Source organism: Jaculus jaculus, chromosome 5 (assembly GCF_020740685.1).
Source record: "Jaculus jaculus isolate mJacJac1 chromosome 5, mJacJac1.mat.Y.cur, whole genome shotgun sequence".
Classification (NCBI taxonomy): Eukaryota; Metazoa; Chordata; class Mammalia; order Rodentia; family Dipodidae; genus Jaculus; species Jaculus jaculus.
The window spans coordinates 93406894-93428955 of record NC_059106.1 but is presented as its reverse complement, the minus strand read 5'-3'; the positions used below and the strand labels follow the sequence as shown (position 1 = coordinate 93428955).

General features: G+C 37.6%; 1 protein-coding gene across 1 annotated transcript in view; it reads right to left on the bottom strand.

Annotated features, from left to right (window-relative positions):
- Positions 1–22062, bottom strand: part of Hook1 (hook microtubule tethering protein 1) — an 81917-nt gene that overhangs the window by 35259 nt on the left and 24596 nt on the right. The window contains exons 4-9 of the mRNA XM_004663204.3: positions 20866–20916; positions 18404–18536; positions 15469–15536; positions 14435–14497; positions 13012–13095; positions 1–144 (exon numbers count right to left, since the gene is read on the bottom strand). The exon at positions 1–144 is cut by the window's left edge and continues 23 nt beyond it. Coding sequence (XP_004663261.1) covers positions 1–144; positions 13012–13095; positions 14435–14497; positions 15469–15536; positions 18404–18536; positions 20866–20916 — 543 coding nt within the window. The remainder of the gene's footprint in view (positions 145–13011; positions 13096–14434; positions 14498–15468; positions 15537–18403; positions 18537–20865; positions 20917–22062) is intronic.

Genomic DNA, 22062 nt, shown 5'->3' with positions numbered 1-22062 from the left:
TTCCAGCTGTAACTGTGCATGAAAATACTTCTTAGCCACCACTGTATTAGGATCATCAAAAGAGCCATCCAACTGGTCAAGCTTTTCATTCATCATCTCATTCTCAGAGACCAGTGAGTTTTTCTCATCCTGAAGTGCAGTCACCTAAAACACAAAACACACATGGAAACACCAACAGCAAAAACCCTCTTAAAAACTGAGAGTTCTGGACCACTTCCAGTCAAGATGGCCACCTCACCTCACAGCCAAGAAAAGGCAAGACCTTTAAGGTTGGGAGGGGGGTATTTTTTGTTTGCTGATTCACTGATTCTACTAGGCTTCCAGTGGGAAGGTATGGAGAAGCAACATAGGGAATCCGCTAATTCTCACACTCCGATAACTCTCAAGCAGCCATCCAAGCAGCAGTCCCAGTAGGAGGTCCCTCTTACACTAACTGCAGGCCAAGTGGACCCAAGCTAGTAGGCCAGGTCATCTGCCCTAGGTTTTCCCACCACCAGGCAAAGCTCCAGGGATGCCATCGGCAACTTGCCCGCCATTCCCCACCCCCAGCCTTACTGTCCCCCACAGGCATGCAATGGCCATTCTGTAGCCTTGCTGTCCCTTGCGTGCACACGACCACCGTTTCCCCCAACCTTGCTGTCCTCAGGGGGCACGCAAACTCACCGTCCTACCTAGCCTTGCTGTACCCCACGCGTGACTGGATGGCCCAGTGGCTGTTACTACCCAGCCCATCTGGGCCCAGCATGCAATTGCCATCCCACTCGCCACTGTTCCCTCCCACCACTGAACAGGGACTAGTACAGTGTCTCTGCTCTAGCCTTTCTGATTTCTGGGTGATCACTGTTCCTCTCACCGACCCCCCCCTCCACCGGCCAGCAGGCTAGCATCCCACACCCTAGGCTTTCTGAAACAGTGTTACAGGCATACCACAGCCAAAAAGGAATAGCACAAAAAATAAAATGCAAGTAAATCCAGCCGAATTGCCCAGTCCCACAATGAATGTCTCTAATCAAAACATAGATAATAGGATTAGAACCCCAAACTGAAGAAACAAACTAGCAACCCTGGCCCAAACAGCAGAACATGCAGAAACTCAACAAAGGACCAATAATTGTATGGATGGTATGCTCATTAGACTGGACATACTAGAAAAGGACTAAGAAGGGTTCTGAAGGCAGTTAATTGATCTGAAGAGTGAAAAAAAAGAGGTCCTCAATAACCAGGTGGCCTCAATGAAGACATAAAAAAATACAAGAATGAACTCTAAGAAGCATTAAGAAAATCAGATAATGACATGAAAAGGGAACTCAACAGAGGGTTGGAAACTATACAAAAAACAGTAGAAAATACAAACCAAATTGAACAAGCCCAAAATTCTATAAGAGCTCTTAAGAATAGAGTCAGCCATGTGGAGGATAGAAACTCAGAATTGTAAGGCAAAACAGGAGAATCAGTTCGTGAGTTTAAAAGTTTCAATAAGTTCAAAATTTTCTGTGAGTTGAAGGAACTGTGGGATACCCTTAAGCATCCCAACATTTGGATCATGGGAATACCAGGAAGAGAAGACATTCAGACCAAAGGCTTGGAAAATTTATTCAACAAAATAATAGACGAGAATTTTCTCACTCTCTCAAAAGAAAGTCCCATCAAGTAACAAGAAGCTAACAGAACTCCAAACAGACTGGACCAAAGCAGAAACGCTTTTAATATGATCATTAAGACTCTAAACAAGGTTCACAAAGAATAAGTCGTAAAGGCAGTTAGGGAAAGACAACACATTACAAATAAAGAAAAACCCATCAGAATTACTTCAGACTTCTTAATGGAAACCCTAAGAGCCAGAAAGGCCTGGAATGGAACACTGCAAAATCTTAAGAACTTGTGGCTTCCAACCCAAACTACTGTCCAACAAAAGTATCCTTCTTAGCCTGGTGTGGTGCACACCTTTAATCCCAGCACTTTGGAGGCAGAGGTAGGAGGATCACCATGATATCAAGGCCACCCTGAGACTACATAGTGAATTCTGGGTCAGCCTAAGCTAGAATGAAACACTACCTCAAAAAAAAAAAAAAAAAGTATCCTTCATAATAGACGGTGAAAGAAAAACTTTCCATGACAAAACTCAGCTACACAACTATATGAACCCAAAGCCAAACCTACAGTGAGTACATCAGGGAATTCTTCACGCAGAAGATTCAAATAACCAACCTCAAGTGCCTATGAGAAACAGACCATAATAAACAAACTTTAAGAGGGCACAAAAACTATAAAGGCCAAAAAAACACCAAACCACATAAACTACCACATTATGGCTGGTATTTAATCAAACCTAACAGTGATTACCCTAAATATTAATGGGCTTAACTCACCCATCAAGAGGCATAAGTTAGAAGATTAGACCTCTCAATCTGCTGTCTTCAAGAAACCCACCTCATCACCAAAGACAGATACCACCTCAGGGTGACAGGGTAGAAAATGATATTCTAAGCAAACGGAAATAAGAAGCAAGCAAGTGTAGCTACACTTAGATAAAATAGACTTCAAACCAAAAGTAATCAAAAAAGACAAAGAAGGCCACTTCTTATCAAGGGAATGATCTAACAAAAGGATATCACAACCATTAATCTTTATGCACCAAATACAGGTGCACCACAATTCATAAAACAAAACCTACTTGACAATAAAATGGAAATAACCACCAACACCATCATAGTTGGAGACTTCAATACTTCACTATCATCAATAGTTAAATTATTCAAACAGAAAATTAACAGGGAAGTAAGAGAGTTCAATAATACCATAGATCAATTAGACGTAAGGGACATCTTCAGAACATTCTACCCCAAATCCACAGACTACACATTGTCCTCAGCAGCCCATGGAACCTTCTCTAAAATAAATTATATACTGAGTCACAAAGCCTGCCTCCATATATTTAGGAGGATTGACGTAATTCCCTGCTTGATATCAGATCACAATGCTGTATTGTTAGAAATCAACAACAAAAGATGTGCCAGGAACCCAACCAACTCCTGGAAACTGAACAACACACTCTTATACAATAAGTAGTCAATGGACAAAACTTAAAATTAAATTGCAAAATTTATAGAAATGAATGACAATGAAAATACGATGTACCAAATGTTATGGGACACAATGAAGGCAGTACTTAGGGGAAAAGTCATTCTGCTAAATGCCTTCATAACAAAGAGAAATCCCAAATCAATAACCTAACCATCCACCTAAAGGCATTGGAAAAACAAGAAGAATCCAACCAAAAAGGCTCCAGATCGAAAGAAATAACTAAGATCAGAGCAGAAATTAATGAATTGTAAACTAAGAAAACAATTAAGAAAATTGATGAAACAAAGAGGTGGTTCTTTGAAAAAATTAAGAAGATTGATAAACCCCTGACCAATTTGATCAAGTGAAAAAAAGAAATGTTTCAAATTAACAAAATTAGAAATGAAAAAGAAGAGATCACAACAGACATAAGTGAAATTGGGAGAATCATCAAGACTTACCTTCAAAAACCTCTACTCCACAAAATTGGATAATATGGATGAAATGGATGAATTCCTGTATACATACCACCTACCAAAACTAAACTCAGAGCAGATTAATCTAAACAAACCTATCACACCCATTGAGATTGAAAAGGTAATCAAAAACTTCCCCCAAAAGAAGAGTCTAGGATCAGACTGCTTTTCAGCTGAATTCTATCAAACCTTTATGGAAGAACTGAAACCAATTTTTCTCAAATTGTGCCACCAAACCACAGAACAGAGAAAGCTCCCCAAATCCTTCTATGAAACTAGCTTGTATCACCCAAAACCAGGCAGAGATGCCACAAGACAAGAAAACTACAGCCCCATTTCCCTGATAAACTTAGATGCAAAGATCCTGAACAAAATCCTCGTACACCAAAATCAACAGCACATCAAAAGCATTATCACCTGGATCAAGTAGGCTTCATCCCAGGAACACAGGTGTGGTTCAACATATGGAAATTTGTCAATGTAATACACCACATAAATAAGCTTAAACACAAAAACTCCATGATCTTCTTGATAGATGCAGAAAAGGCCTTTGACAAAATACAACATCACTTCATGATCAAAACATTGGAGAGAATAGGCATGGACAGTCTATATTTCAACATAAGAAAGGCCACATACAAAAGTCCTAAAGCTAGCAAGGCGTGGTGATGCACACCTTTAATCTCAGCACTCGGGAGGCAGAGGTAGGAGGATCGCCGTGAGTTCGAGGCTACCCTAAGATTACATAGTGAATTCCAGGTCAGCCTATGGTAAAGTGAGACCCTATCTCAAAAAAAACAAAAAGGAAAAAAAAAATTCCTAAAGCCCAAATAATACTTAATGAGGAGAGACTGAAGGAATTCCTATTGAGATCAGGAACAACATAGGGGTGTCCACTATCAACCCTCCTCTTCAACACAGTACTGGAATTTCTAGCTCAGGCAAATAAGATAGGAAAAAGAAATAAAAGGGATACAAATTGGAAAGGGAGAAGTTAATTTAGCCCTATTTGCAGATGACATGATTCTATACATAAGTAATATAAGAACCACCATCTCAAAACTCTTAAAAGTGATTAACTCCTTCATTAAGTAGCCGGATACCAAGTTAATACACATAAATCAGTAGCCTTTCTATATGCAAAAGACAAAGATACTGAGAAAGAAATAAGTGGCATTATCCCATTTTTAAGATAAAAAACCGCTCAGAATAATATTAGCCAAGGAGGTGAAAGACCTTTACAATGAATGTTTCTGTCTTTCTCTTTTATATTACTTATATTTTTCTTCCTTCTTCTCCCATGGCACTGGCCTGTAGCTCTCAGTACCAGCATGTAGGTAACATCTACAATGAGCTGTTAATCAGAAAGATCCACAAGGTTTCCCAAAAGACGACAAAATTCTGTCAGAGTACTTGATGACCCACCAAAGATTAATGGTAAGACCCTACTGCCAAAGGCACTAAATGCTGTTGGGGAACATGGAGCAACTTGGTGGGAAATGAAAGGTTAATCCTCAGACAGTTAGTTTGTCTAGTGCCAGAAGGTGTTACATAAGTGACTGGGAGAAAATGACCAACATCTCTCTCTAAGCAACTCGTGGTCTAAGCTACTCAACAGTAATCAACCTAACACGAGGCTCACACAAGTGCAATAGTGGCACACAGACATGGTGGGTAACCAACTGCTCAATTTGGCTAACAGAGCTGCTCAGGGGAACAGAATCTATGCCTGAAATGAGGAAACAAGTCAGAACCATATCCAAAAATGAGCCTGTTTTTCAGTATCAAGCTCCCACCAATAGTGGGTTACAAGAGGGCATACATCTATTAAATTCTCTCTAAAATAAGAATGGGCATCCATGTATCTTGCACTGATCTCACGCTCCATCAGAGAATTTGCTTCGTTTTTTTCCAGATGGACGCAGGACCTGAAGGGAGAATCAGCCCAATGCATCCCACCTGGGCACCAGCTGAAGCCATAGAGTTAGTCGGGTAATGAGCAAAAGATGCTTTCTCAGTGAACCCGGTGCCAGCACAAGGATGAAGGAGACAGACATGGAGCACTTAACTCCTACCAAATCAGATATAGAGACACAGACTCCCAAGACCTTCCGTCACTGAAATAGGCCTAAAATGAACCCAACATGGCTCAGGGAAATTTGCAGAAGGGGGGGGTGGAAAGATTACTAGAACATAAATTGGGTCATTATGCAGAGGCATTGACTCTCCTCCATATAAGGCTACACCCACAATACAACACCCACAATCTGCAGGGAGGGGAGGGGCAACAGGGAGAAGGGAGAAGGCTAACAGTGGTACAATCATGACTGTATACACACTATATACATAACTAATTAAAAAAAGAACAATGACAAACAGGGAAAAAAAAGAAATGAGAGTTCTGGAATCTCATCCTGACTGAGAAATAAAACATCTTGGTCAATCAGACTAAATGATTTCTGAGGGTCTTTTCAGCTCTGGAGTTCTGATTATAAGAATTTTGGGGTCAAACATGAGAAATCAAAATAATACCTATATGAGGAAGCAATGTAAGAATATGTTTGTGATGTTACACTTCTCCTTTAGTTTTGCAAAGTATTTCTAAATCCAAAAATTGATGTATGAATGGTGTTTTAGGTCTAAACTCATTTTAACAATGTTGTAACTTCCCAGGCCAAGTTACAGTTTTAGGTTCATAATTAAAAAAAAAAAAAAAAAACAACTATTAATCACAAATGAAGTATTTAGGGGCAAAATCATTTTATTAGTGAATCAGTATTAAAGTTCAACTAGGGCTATAGAGTTGACTCAGCAGTGAAGACACTTGGCTGCAAATTCTAAGGACCAGACTAGATTCTCCAGTACCCACATAATGCCAGATGCAGAAGGTGGTGCATATGTCTGGAGATCAACTGCAGTGGCTAGAGGCTTTGGTGTACCCCTTCTTTCCCCGTCTCTCTGTCTACCTCTTCCTTTCTCTCTCTCTCTCGTGAATAAATAGGTACAAATTTTTTTTTTAAAGCTAAATTAAGCAAGCATGGTGGTGCACACCTTTAATCCCAAAAGAGATAAAGATGATTTCTGGAAGTTCAAGGTCACTGTGAAATGGAGAGTGAGTTCTGGATAAGCCTTGGCTAAAGCAAGACTCTACCTTGAAAAAACAAAACAACAAAAAAGTTAGACTGTTTTCATTTATACAAAGAACCTGCTTATGATTTAAGATGGAGAAAAGTATGAGTGTAGACCTCCAATAGTGTCAGGTCAGACTATATTGTTCTCCACCCATACTTACAGACATTCTCCTCCCTTCGGTCTCTATCTTTTCCATTTAACTTCTTTAAAAACTTATAGCAATGGGTATGATTTTCCAGAAGAGCAAAAATCGACACGATTTTATTAAAAACTAGTTTTTAAAAAATATTTTTATTTATTTACTTGAGACAGAAAAAGCCAGAGAAAGAGAGAGAGAGAAAGAAAACAAGAGAGAGTGTGTGAGAATATGGCCACATTAGGACCTGCTATCACTGCAAACAAACTCTAGATGCATGAGATATTTTGTGCATCTGGCTTTACATGAGTACTGGGGAACTGAACCCATACTATCAGGCTTGGTAAGCAACCACCTTAACTACTAGGACATCTTAGCAGGCCATACACTAGATTTTTAAAAGATGATTTATTATGGGGCTGGAGATAGGACTTAGCAGGTAAGGTGCTTACCTGCAAAGCCAAACAACCACAGTTCGATTCCCCAGGACCTTCATAAGCCAGATGTACAAGGTGGCACATGCATCTGGAATTATTTTTGCAGTGGCTAGAGGCCCTGGCATGCCCATTCTCTCTCCCTCCCTCTCTCTCTCTTTCCCTTTTTCAAATAAATAATTAAATTCACTGAATCTATGTAAATGATAGTGCATACTGACAAGTGAGGTGAGTGTCTTGAAAAAAATGGGCCAATTACAAGTATTATCTTCCACTAAAGGAAATTATGTTTCTTCCAGGTACCAATATCAAAGGAAAACAGAACTTAAGTTCAGTCACTCCAAAGTAGCAAATCTAAAATCATACAAGTAGGAACTTTTGTCCAAAAGGACAACTATGTAGCTGTAACCAATCAAATAAAAAAAATCATTTGCTCATTTTGGTTGTGTGTATGGGGGAGTGAGACACGTTCTTACCATTTGGCCTAGGTTAACCTCAAGCTGTGATCCTTCTGCCTCAGCCTCCTGAGTGCCAGAATTCTTCTAATCTCTTCCTATTCTTGCCTTATAAAAGCTACTTATTGGAGCTCTTGCTTCTGGCTGTAGTTGTCTGACAAATGCATCAAGTAAACAAACAGTACTATACCACAATTTACTTTTCCTGCATATGTGGTATGGTGTGGTAATATGTTGTGACATATAGGCTTAAGTGTGCAGATATATACATCCTGTGCAGGCAGAGCCCAGAGTAGTGTATCAAGTGTCCTCTGTCTCTCTTCCACTTCTTTCTTTGAGCCAGAATCTCTCACTGAACCTAGATATGACAGTTTTGGTCAGACAGGGAAAGACCAGTGATTCTCTGGTTCTCTAGTGTGTGCCCACCACAGGACTGGGGTTATAGATGAGTATCGCCATGCACAGCTGTTTACATGGGTGTTTGGGAATTGAACTGAGGGTGAATGAGGCCCTCATGCTTTCGTGGCAAACACTCCTTTACCCAATGAGCCACTGAAACTACTTATATGCCTGCCAAGTAAGCAGTTTAGTGACTATTACCTGTCATTTTAAGTGACACCAAGACTAAAAAGAGCAAGACTATCAGCCTTTAAGACTCACAGGGTAAAAGTGTAAATATGGAACAGAGACGTTAAAGGTACTTTGTTTTACTGAAACACATGAGAGGGTGGAGGTGAGGCAAAAAGGAATACCATGTTAGGTATCTGATCTGAAATTCTTAGGAGCAGAAATGTTTCAGATTTTGATGGATTATAAATCAGATTACTTGTGGCTAGGACCCAAGGCCAAACACAAAGTTCACCTATATTTCATATATACTTAAACAAATAGCCTAAAGGCAACTTAATATATTTTAATTTTTTGTTACATGAAATAAAGCTTGTGTAAACTCAGCCATCAGAAAGAAAAGGTGTTACCATCTCAGCCACTCACACTGACACTCTGGCTATTTAACATCACCTGATTCTAGATGTATGTGCTACAGATAAGCCATCATTTTCCTTAGATTCATACACATACAAGTCCTTAACAGTAAAAAACAAAATGCCATGCCATGTCATGGTGAAAGAGTGACATGTTCAGGGTAATCAGGCAGCACAATGGCCACCTATGTCACTACTAAGTGTTATGATAATCTATCATAACTGTTAATCTTCTTCTGCAATGCTGATTAAAAGGTTTTATGCGTTGCCTGCTGTTTTTGTTTTCAGGTGGGAGGAAACATCAGAAGCAGCCGAGAAAACAGAACATGGGTCCTCTAGGCATAAGGAAACATTCTGCTGGACATCTTTTACAAATGCTTACCCTGAAAACACAGGCTTCTTGGTGACAGGTGTAGTCTTGCTGTCTCTGATTTTATAAATTGACATGATTCTTGTTTGTTGCAAGCACACTGCTCTAGTCCACTAAGCCCATAATACATTTCACCATACAATTTTTCTGCAGTGTTAACACCTTCATTACCTTTATCATGATCACTATAACTCAGAACCACTTCAAGAGTTTTTTCATATCTAGTTAAAAACTAGAGCTTCATTATCAACATTAAAAATTCCTTTTGGTGTCATTCCTTTTTTTTAATTTAATATTATTAGTTTTCTTTTCAATAAATACAGGCAGTTTGGTACCATTATTTAGGCTCATCTGTGATCTACCCCCTCCCATTAGACCCTCCTTGTTAATGAAAATGGGTCGAGCATTGTGGAGTTAGCCCCCAGTTATTGGTATGATAAATGTCTCTGCAAATCATGACCCAACATGTGACTCTGACATTCTTTCCGCCCCCTCTTCCGCAAAATTTCCCTGAGCCATGTTGGGTTCATTTTTGGTGTGCTTCAGTGCTGAGGTGTTGGGGGCCTCTGAGGCTCTGGCTCTGGCACAGTGGACACCTGGCATATACAAGACCCTAGGTTCAATACCCAGCACTATAAAGTGTATACATACACACACTTCAGTTTTCGACTTTATTGAAAACCTTTAAGGTATAGTTTTTACATGTACATTACATAACAAGGTAGGGCTTTTTTTTTTTTTTTTTCGAGGTAGGGTTTCACTCTAGCCCAGGCTAACCTGGAATTCACTGTGTAGTCTCAGGGTGGCCTCAAACTCATGGTGATCCACCTACCTCTGCCTCCCAAGTGCTGGGATTAAAGGCAAGGCGTGTGCCACCACACCCGGTGAGATTTTTTTTATTCTAGCATGTGGTAATTAATATTGGTTAACTTTGTAGGACAGGTCTCTAAGGGAGTTCCTAGATTCTTTTGAGATAAGAAAACCCATGTTGAATGTGGGCAGTACCACTCTAGGCACTGGGTTCCAGACTGAATAAAAAGGAGAAAGCCAGCAGTGTACCAGCATGTATCTCTCCCTGCTTCCTGACTGGGAACTGAGGACTGTGGACCAACTGCCTCATCATGTCAGTGGCATCATGACTTACTTCTCTTCAAACTGTGATCCAAAATAACTTCCTTAAGTTACTTTTTTTTTTTTTGGTTTTGCGAGGTAGGGTCTCACTCTGGCCCAGGCTGACCTGGAATTCACTATGCAGTCTCAGGGTGGCCTCGAACTCACGGTGATCCTCTCTGCCTCCCAAGTGCTGGGATTAAAGGCATGCGCCACCACACCCGGCTTAAGTTACTTTTGTAAAGTATTTTGTCACAGCAGTGAGAAAAGTAAGTAGCATTTAACTGGCAGAAATAAACTGGACCAAGTGGTACCATATGGTTCTTAGTAAGTCTTTGGAACTAGTTTGTGAGAGGCATGTAGAAAAGCATCAGAATGCTATATGGAGAGCTTAATGGGCCATCCTGTTAATAGTTCAGATAAGGGACACTCAGAAGTGTGGACAGTGAAGACCCAGCTCACCAGTCTTCAGAGGGAACAAAGACTATCAGAAACTACACTAGAAACTATTTGAGTTACATTCTAGCAGCAAAGAATCTGGCCACATTCTTCCCATGTCCTGAGAACTTGAGTGTGTCTGAACTCAAAAGTAATAGGCTCATTCATTCGGCAAAGAAAATTTCATGGCAAGATAGTATTCAAGCTATGACATGGTTACTGATTAGTGACATTACACAGATCTACAGTGAGAGACAGCAACAAATGGATAAGACACATAAAAAAAAAAAAGCATGCCTTCTGGAGGAGAAAGGAAAGGTTAAAGTGGTAGACAGTGCAGCTGAGAAAGCAGCTGTAATTGTTTAAGAGTTTAGCATTATTAAACAGAAATTTCTTGTTCTGCAGTAGTACAGCAGTTGGGAAGACTCCTTTCTTCAAGGGCTCCATCTTTTAAATTGAAAGGAAGGACCCTAAACTGAGGAAGCTCAAAAACAATTGCCTAAAGAAGTATTTTTTCCAAGGTCAGCACACAGAGGCCTAATCAGCTGTGGAGCAAAGGAATCAGGCTACGCTGCCAGCTGTCAACAGATATGGGTAGTATGTGGCACTAGTTTTGCAGACATGAAAGATCCAAGAGTAGGGGTGCCAAGGAGGCTTGCACCAAGGTTCTAGGGAGCCTCTGAAGCCAAAAAATAATATGTAGCCTTAATCAGAGTCCCTGCAAAGAGGCTCTGAGAGGCCACTGCATGGATTGTACAGAAGAAGCTCAAGATACAATAGAGACCCCAGGATGTTGGGCATACCAGAACCATGAGATATCCACTGAGGGAAGCTGCAGGCATGGAGCAGAGCTACTGAGAGGTGTGTGTGTGTGTGTGTGTGTGTGTGTGTGTGTGTGTTTTGCAGTGCCAGAGCTGGAGAGGTGGGGCTACTGAAACCTTTTGAAGGCCAGATAAGCTGCAGGATTTGATGTTTGCCTTACTAGGATTTGGTATTGCTTTGGTCCAGTCTTTCCTTTCTATGTCCGAGTTTCTCCCTTTTGGAATGAAAATGTTTACTTGGTGCCATTTTATGTTGGGAGTATGTAACTTTTTTTTTTACAACAGCTCACAGTTAAGCAATTGCCCTGAGTCTCAGAGACTCTGCACTTGTATTTTGAAATACTTCTGAGATGCTAAAGACTTCAAAGTTGAATTAATGTATTTTGTATTATGCGATGACAATGAGCTTGTAGAGTCAGTGGCAGGATATTATGATGTAAAAATTATGTGTGGGTGGCAAACTGATAAGAGCTGGACTTATAATGATTAATATTGATTATTTACAACCCTTCTAGGTGTCAGGGCATACTTTGATACAGTCTAGGATTATGCACCATCACACCTCTAGGCATATCTGCAAGGGAATTTCTAGATTAACTAAGATGGAAAGACCCACACTAAATGTAGACACTGTTCCCTGGACTGAGGCTCCAGACTGAATAAAGAGAAAGCAACAGCGTACCAGTATACATTTCTTCCTGCTTCCTGCCTGGGGATGTACTGAAGAAACAGCGGCCTCATGTTCCTGCTACAACTTGCTCACCAGGATGGGACTGTGCGATACAATAAACTCTTTTTCTATAAAATGCTTTATTCAGGTATTTTTGTCACAGCAATGAAGAAGGAACTACATCATCTGATACATGGAGTCTTTTAAAGTTACCTCTTTATTTATTACCACTGAGATTGCATCACACATGAACAACTGTGTCTATATTCGGTACATTCCAATATTGATACTCATAACAAATGAGATTTTAAATACAGGATATGCCACAGACATGTACATATAAGCAAAATAAAAGCATGAAAACAAGAAAAACTTCATTAGGGACCATGCACTACAAATCACTTCAAGCAATCACCTCATTAACACTTACAAGTAATTGTAAGATAGATACATACAACCCCATCTAAACAGCTGAAATCCTCCAATACACTAGAATGATTTTTCTCAAAGGAATAGTCAGGCCAGCAATGTTCAACTTTTTGAGAAAAATAATTATGAAATTAAGCCTGAAACTCACAATCATTTTAATGTTACCACCATGAAATGAAACCCAGCCTCAATAACATGTCATTTATTTCAAATAAAAATAAAGCTCTTTCTTGGGCTGGAGAGATGGCTTAGTGGTTAAGCGCTTGCCTGTGATGCCTAAGGACCCCGGTTCGAGGCTCGGTTCCCCAGGTCCCACGTTAGCCAGATGCACAAGGGGGCGCACGCGTCTGGAGTTCGTTTGCAAAGGCTGGAAGCCCTGGTGCGCCCATTCTCTCTCTTTCCCTCTATCTGTCTTTCTCTCTGTGTCTGTCGCTCTCAAATAAATAAATAAAATATTTAAAAAAATAAAAATAAAGCTCTTTCTCTATCCATACCTGCATATCTAGTTCTTGGCATCTCTGCTTCAACTCTTCTTTTTCTGCCATGGCTTCCTGAAGTTGTTCTAAAGCCCTTTTAAGCTGAAATATAAAGCATTATTCTTAGTAAATCATGTTTAAAAAACAAAAATAAATTCTTCATATAACACATGTACCCTGATACTATAAATCATTTAATAAATTTACCTATTAACTAGTAAGTCATAATTTTGTTATTTGTGATTAATATTTATATAGTATCAAAATTTAAAGCTGAGGTCTCACAGAAGTAAAATTTTATGAAAAACCTGGGCATGCGGTACAAACCTTTAATCCTAGCATTAGGGAGGCAGAAGCAGTAGATCACTGTAAGTTCAAGACCAACCTGGGACTACAGAGTGAGTTCCAAGTCAGCCTAAGCTAAAAGGAGAACCTATCTTGAAAAGATGATTAACTGAGAATTTTATTTAAAAAATTGTGAAATATTCTTAAAGGTATTAGAGGTTATATTTTAAATTTCCATCATAAAAATAGAAGGAAAATATAGTATATTTATATTTAAACAAAAACTTTTTGAAAAATAAGTTTAAAATATTTGAGATATTTAGTAACACCCATAAAAAGATGGCTGAAAATAAAACATAGAACTGAAAATGTATTTACCACATTGACCTCTCCTCTTACCCTTCCTTCTACAACCTAAATTAGATTATACATGGGCAAAGGGAACTTTTCACCCAGATATAGTTTAGTAGAACCCTGAGCCCTCATTGTTTTTTCAGTATCAAGCAAAAGGACAGAACTAATGACAAGAATTATACTTAGTATTGAAACCATAATAAAAATTCGGCAGGCTGGGCTGGAGAGATGGCTTAGCGGTTAAGCGCTTGCCTGTGAAGCCTAAGGACCCCGGTTCGAGGCTCGGTTCCCCAGGTCCCACGTTAGCCAGATGCACAAGGGGGCGCACGCGTCTGGAGTTCGTTTGCAGAGGCTGGAAGCCCTGGCGCGCCCATTCTCTCTCTCTCTCCCTCTATCTAGCTTTCTCTCTGTCTCTGTCGCTCTCAAATAAATAAATAAAATATTAAAAAAAAAATTTAAAAAATAAAAAAATAAAAAAATAAAAAAAAAATTTGGCAGGCTATTTTAGATTATCTACTACTTAACTGTATAACCATCTAGCATGGGCCACATATACACTAAAGAGTCAGGTGGTATATTCAGTGCTATCTAAATTTCAGAACTTGATCAAAAACTCTGGAGACCACTACTTATTTTCTTAAGGCGATACATAACATTGTTCAATGGATCTTATAATAAAATAAATACAGTTTTGTAGAAGAAAATATTTTGTACATGCTCTCATAGTGTAAGATTTATAAAAGTAACTGGCAGAGGAACTGTATTACTGTTTTCAACATTTTCCTCACAGTGAAATACTTACATGTTGTTCTAATTCTCCAACAGCATCACTTGTGGGAGGGCTTACAATTTCTTTACTCATCAACTAGGAAAATAATATAGTAAAATTAAATACAATAATAAAACATTTACAAAGTGAAAAAAAGTTATAGTTAAGGATCATAAAATTATTTACATTTAGCTTTTTCTTGCCTTAACTTGATAACCCTTAGAACATTCAAGTGTTTTTTTATTTGTATACTCTGCGTGTGTGTGTGCGTGCGTGTGCACACACGTGCACATTGGGGTGGGGTGGAAAACACCAGGGCCTCCTGCTACTGAAAATAAATGCCTATCTTGCTTTACGTAGGTGGCTAGTAACTGAACCCAGGCAGCAGGTTTTATAAGCAACCACCTGTAACCACTGAGCCATTTTCCCAACACCTAAAACAAAAAGTTTAACCTAAAAACAATGTTATTTAAAGTATATTGGTGAGGAAATTAAGAGTAGAATCTGCTGAAAATGTGTTGATATGCCAAATACGTATAGACAGAAAAAAAGACATAATACAAGTTTTAGAAGATGAATAACTGAGTGAAACAGAACATATTAAACACTCTTTTAAAACAGAGAATTTTTTTTTTAAATGTAAGTCTTGCTATGTATGCCAGGCTATCCTCAAACTCATAATCCTCCTATCCCAGACTCCTGAAACAAGTGACTATTTTACAGCATAAATTAATAACTTTCACTTTAGACTTTTATCCTGCAATTAAGAATCTATATTGTATTCTAGAGATGGTCAGACTATCTTAAATTCAGGTTACCTGGATCTAATAATCTAAGTACCACCATAACTGATAAATGATCTAACACTCTGAAAATGCAGGTGATATAGACACACTAGTCACAGAAAGGATGTTCTAACTGGCAGGAAAAAAGAGAACAAATAAAAAATTCCATCTGCATAAAGGTTGTTCATCCTGCTGCTATTAGATGAAGCTATTTAAAAGAATGTGACAATATTAAGTTCTCAACAAGAGTTTTCATATTAATGTGAAAATGGCATAACTTACCTCTTGAATAGCAGTCATGACCACATGCTGAACAGACTCTTCCAGTGTCATTATATTTTTAATATGTTCTAAGATTTAAAAGAACAAATTCTGAAAAACATACTCTTTACACATAATTATCTTAACCAATCAATAAACAAGTATAAAAATACAATGGCTGCAAATAGTGCTTCATGAAAACATATTACTATTTCACTGATAAGCCTAATGTATAAGACAGAAAATATATTAACAGTTTAAATATTTTTAGCTGAAGAATAAGCCCTGTCATTTTTATTTTAAAAAAAGAAAAGGTGCATATAGATACCCCACTAAAAAGACTCCTCAGGGTAATGGGGTCAGAGAACCAGTGACATAAGAGGATAACCTGAGGGAAATACAACATTGTTTGCATTATTTTCATATATTAGAGGTCCCCCCCATTTTTTTTTTTTTTTTTTGGTTTTTCAGGGTAGGGTCTTACTCAGCCTGACCTGGAATTCACTATATAGTCTTAGGGTAACCTCGAACTCATGGCAATCCTCCTACCTCTGCTTCTCGAGTGCTAGGATTAAAGGTGTGTGCCACCACACCAGGCTATCAAAATTTTTTATTAAAAAGGAAAACTTAGAATCAATCTTAAAATAATTGGCAATCCTAATTTTAGGCTCAGAAAGTTTCAAAGGCATTTATACAGCTTTTTGTAAACACTGGCTCACTATCTTCCAAGTCTCACAAGATGCTTTTACATCTCACCATTTCCATGAGCAGTAAAGTGATTCATCCTGACAGGAAGTGAGAAACTGAATCTTGCAGATTTAAATTCAATTCTTCAGATAAAACTATTGCCCCCATATTTTCTGAACTTTTTTTTTCAGTATTTTGAGTGTATTAATAATCTTTTAGGATAGTACTGTAAATGTTCTAAATCTTCCTTTTATTTGTGATGTTAAGAATTGGGCAAAGATTATCTGGCAGGTTCTGGTATGTATCTGACTACTAAATGGCAAGCAGAAGAGAAACAATTAAAGAATGTGCCAATGATGGAATGATTTCCTTTAAGTGCATTTTCTACACAATGAAGTTTCAAGGCTGCCGGAAAGGTCACGAAGATAATCTTCTTCCCATGTAAGCAGACTGTTAGTCCAGTCTATCCATTTCAATGTGTAAATTTATTTTCATTGCACAGCACTGTGGAAATAACATTTTATAACCTCAGTGTATTCCACTTTAAATAAACTACTAAGAGTGGGGTGTTTGTATTTCTTCCTATTTGATAATTACCTATAGTGTCAGGCATAAACCAAAGATTTCATATATAGTAGAAAAAATTTTTTAAAAGTAATAAACAGCCCACTACTGGTTCCTCTAATTATCTGTTCAAACTTAAGAACTGTAAATCCAGATCCATATTTACAATTATTTAGATAACCTGATGTTTTAAATAATGATAATGAAACTTGTTTTGTAACAAAGTATTTTCTTATATATCCAGGAGTTGAGTGACTATTTAAAAATATGAACACAAAAATGCTTAATAATGCTTAGAACTAAATTAGTCTATAAGCACCTACAGGACAAAACAAAATCATAAGTATTAGTAAAAATTATAGCTTAAACAGTCAATTATTAAATGGTACACACAAATGAATATTTCACAAAAAATAAACAATAAGGTGTAAGAAATTAAGTAATAAAGTGACTAATATATCTGAAAAGCTTGGCAACATTAAACAAAGGTTGCAAATAACCAGTAACTAAAATAGAAAAAATAGCATTAATCAAAGAAAAATGAAAAGCATCACAATTATAGCAAAAATAGTAGATGTAAGTGTGAATTTTGTCAAATTGTGATTGAATATTTAGGGTTGTTTTAACCCCTGTGAGTAAATGTTCTTATTCTTAATTTTCATGAAAAAAATATATAGATCTTTGACATCCTCTGGCTAGGCTACCCCCCACAAAAGCATTTACTTGCCATCTGAAGAAACAGTCAAAAGGTACACAGTGCTATCAAAGCTTTCTGATATCCAATCCCAGTGCCTTTGTTCTTGAAAATTTACATGTGATTTCCATCCTTCCTGAGTTACTCCTATTGAGTGTACCATCTTGTATCATTTCTTCATTAGTTACATAATGCTGAATGTAGTTTCTAAGATGCTGGCTTGAATATTGTACAAATTTAAGCAACAAAATTTTGTATAAGGTAGCATACCCAGACCAAGTTTTGAACATATGTATCATATAAATACATATAAACAAACAAAAATAGCAAAACTTTCAGCATTCAAGCTAGCACAGGTCCCACTGGATTGGGTCTGATCAGTTCATCATTTTGTTTTATTATCATTATTTTGGGGGGGGTTAAGATAGGGTTTCACCCTATCCCAGGCTGGCCTGAAATTCACTATGTTGTTTCAGGGTGGCCTCAAATTCATGGCAATCCTCCTATCTCTGCCTCCCTCCTGAGTGCTGGGTTAAAGGCTTGTGCCACCACACCTAGCTTCAGTTCATCTTTTTTATTACAGGCATCCAAAAATGTATTTTGTACTTGTCAAGATAAGGACCACTATGTTGAGATATAAAAATGTAATATAATGTAACATACTGATTATGATGCTGAGATATACTAACATAATACTTTAAATCCACTTTACATCACAAGATGACCTCAAAGGAGGGTAAACAGAGCAGGATATTATTTGAGGAAGCTTGGACTCTAATTTAGCAGCTGAGTATTTTATTATAAAAGCTGAACAAATTTTCAGGTAAAATAATTTATCCAATGAAAGAATGTAATTTATTGATTATCTACTACGTCCTAAGAACTAATGCATTAAACAAATTAAATAAAAATATACTTGATTTAACCACTGAAAATCCAAGTCTCTCAAAATAAACATCTCCTTAATGGAAAGTGAGGGCTAGAAGTCGAAAGTGACTGAAACTCACTTACCTTGCTTCTTTTCACAGTTGACTGCACAGCCTAGAATCAGTTGGAGCAACCTCCCAAGTTCCACAGAATTTGAACATTCTGTTATTTGGTTTAAGTCAGGAATGAGTTCTTCAGAAATCTGCTGCCCCAAAAACTGCAGTATCAAAATAATAAATTGCATCACTCATTTAAATAGGCTACAAAGTATCTCTCATAGTTAATAATTGAAAGAAAAATTAATAAGCTTATAAAACTCAGATAAATTTAAAAATGTCAAACTAATAGTAATGATTAAAACAAATTACCAAGATTTAGGCACCATCTCAATACTGAGTAACCAACCAACACTAAGTACAATTCACTTTTTATTTGATTCTACAGTCAAGATACAGTAATTTCAGAAGCCCCACTTATTCTTCTATGATAAAATGTATGTCTTTCCACTAAGTAGTAAGCAGGATTTTGTCAAACCAAAGTATTGTAATGGTTAAATTCAAAAAAGATATGTACAATCAGAAGCTAAGCTATAATGAGGGGAAAGGAAAGTTTTGTTCAGACAGGGCTAGAGGTAGTTTGTATGAGAGACTCACTGTGTTTACCTGTGACTTGAGAACTTGAGGGTTGAGTTTAGAAGAAATGGAGTGGTATGAACCATAAGATATGGCACAGAAAGAAAGGTTTAGGCCAGAGACTATAACCTGCTTCAGCTGTAACTGTTTGAGAGATTACTGGAGAGTAGGAAGAATGCAGATTCCTCTTTTGAAAACAGAAGGAAGAATGTTGAAAAGTTCCTGATTTTTAAGTCAGCTTTAATGCCTTTAGATTAACAATTTCATGGCATAGCACACCTGGTACTAAGGAAGTATAACAAATCCAGGAAAGAAAGGATCACTGGATTTGTAATGTATTTTTGTTGGAAATGGCCACTAGGTAGTATGAGGCAGGGTTGCTGGAATGCCTGTGTAGAGGCCAAATGAAGCCATGAGGAAGAAATGTGCAGTGGGTGGCATCTGAAACCCCATGATTTTGAAGAAGGCAGGACTATGGGATAGCCACAAGCAGATCTACTGGTTCAAGATGGAGTTTTTCCCCAACTGTGAACAGCCCAGCTGGAAGGGCACAATTAGAACCCTAGAGACTTTGTAGTTGTACATGCCAGACATCAAGCTGTGGGGCTTGATATTTGCCCTGCTTGTTTTAGATCTTGCAATGGCTTGATCTTTCCTTGCAATGCTTTCTTTTGTAATGGGAATGTTTACTCTGTGCCCTTATGTGTATGTAACTTGTGTTTTGATTTTACAAGCTCACAGTTAAGAGACTTTGGACTATGGGGATGTTTGACAGTTTGAGGATTGGTAACAATTATGATATGAGTACTTTTAAAATTGGACTAAATGCATTTTACATCATGAGAAAGTTGTGAGTTTATAGGGACGCAGGGTGGAATGTGGTGGTTTGAATCAAATGCTTGGTCCAAGTGGTGGTAATTTGGGAGGTGGAGCCTTGCTGAAGGAGATGTGTTGCCAGGGGCAGGTTTTGGGATATAATGCCAGCTCCCATTTGCCCTACCCAGTTACTTTCCTGCTTCTGATTTCTACCTGTTGTGGTGATGAGATTATGTCCAACCTCTGCTATGCCATCTTTTTCTAGCCATTGTGAAGTTTCCCCTAGAGACTATAAGCCAAAATATATACTTTCCTCCAATCAGCTGCTTTTGGTTGGGTGTTCTGTACCAGCATTATCAGTTTCCAAAGGATACTGAGTATATTTTATATATGATCAGTTTACCAAGATTCAGTATATAAACCACTGTACTTTTACAAATGAACAAAAAGTTCAATGGAATGATTTTTCCTGGCCTTATCTTACTTTTCTTTTAAGATTAATAGTTTCCTGGTATTAATAAAAAGCTTCCAATGGAATTCTGGGCATGTAATGAATGGAAAATTCTTATAAAGTATTAAAAGGCTTTATAAGAAACTTGTGAAACATTAAAAACTAGAAACAAAAATTCTTTAATAACAAAATCAGTTCAAAGCCTGCCAATAATTATGCAAAACTTATACTTGTGAAACTAATCAGTTTTGATTATCCAAACATAAGCTTTTTTGCAAATTTAATATATTTAAGTTTTCAACTTGATAGTTCTCACTAAAATCTGAGTACTCTAAATATGTACAAAACCAGGTGTAGTGGCACATGTCTTCAGTCCCGGTACACAAGAAACAGAGGTAGGAGGATCACTGTGAAATCAAGACTAGCCTGGACTACAGAGTGAGTTCTGGATCAGCCTGGGCTAGAATGAGACCCTACCTTGAAAAAAAAAAAAGTCAATACAATATATGCCAATTACAAATTTCATTTTAATAAAGTATAAACAAAAAGTCAAGTTATTTTTTACACCAATATAATTATTATCTAGCATTGTGCAGGTACTTAAAATAGCATTGTGTAGCTAATTAAATATCAGATGATTTTCATACCTCATGGTAATAACTCATAATTCCTTGGAGGACCTTCTTTAAGTTACTAGCCTAATGTGGAAAAAAAGAAATTAACTGTTTCATATTAATTAATAATTAATGTTAAAGGAAAATTTTGCCAAGGTGAAAGACAAAATTTTCCCTAATAACTGTAACAATCATAGAAGTTTTAACCAAGAAAATATAAAAATAATATGCATAGACCTAATAATAGGAATTACTCATATAAGATAGAAACTATTGATGTAAAATAAAATGCAACCAAACTGACCAAAAAAATCTTAATCATCACCAAGAGACTTAAGAATCCCTTGATATTACTGATGGAAAAATTAATTAGGAAAGGATTCAGAAGGTACACAATATTATCAACAAATTTATTATAATACAAATCTAGAGAATTACTATAGGGTATATTCTATTTTCAAGTGCACGTGTATCATTCACCAAGATAGAACATACTTAGATCATAAAATAAATCCCAGTGAATATTTTTCTTGTAAAAGGTATGTTCTTAGACAAAAATGGAATTAAATGAGAAATCAATAAATTAATGGTATTTATAATTTGAATAGCATCCTTCTAATTCACTTATTGGTCAAAAGAGAAATCACAACTAGGGAGATGGCTCAGTGGTTAAAGGTGCCTGCTTCCAAAACCTGATGGCCTGGGTTTGATTGCCCAGTATCTATATACAGCCAGATGCACAGAGTGGTACATGCCCCTGGAGTTCATGTCTAGTGGCAGAAGCCCTTGTGGGCTGCACCCCACTCACCCTGTCACTCTGCTCCTCTCTCCGGCTCTCTCTCGCAAACCAGAAAAAAAAAGATTTTTTGAAAAAAATTTACCTATTTGAGGGAGAATGCATATGAATGGGAACACAAGGGTCTCTAGCGGCTGCAAACAAACTCCAGATATATGTGCCACCCAGTGCATTTGGCTTACATGGGTCCTAGAGAATTGAACCTGGATGCTTTGGCTTGCAGGCAAGCGCCTTAACCACTAAGCAATCTTTCCACCCCTAAAAACATGTTGTTTTATTTTAAAAGGAGAAATATCAGAGAAAATTATCCAAGTATTTTGGACTAAATGAAAATAAAAGTATACTATATCAAAATACATGAAATGTGTCTGAGGCAGTGTTGGCTATGAGGAGAAACAATGGCCTAGCAATCATTACTTAAGCCTTCTCAAATA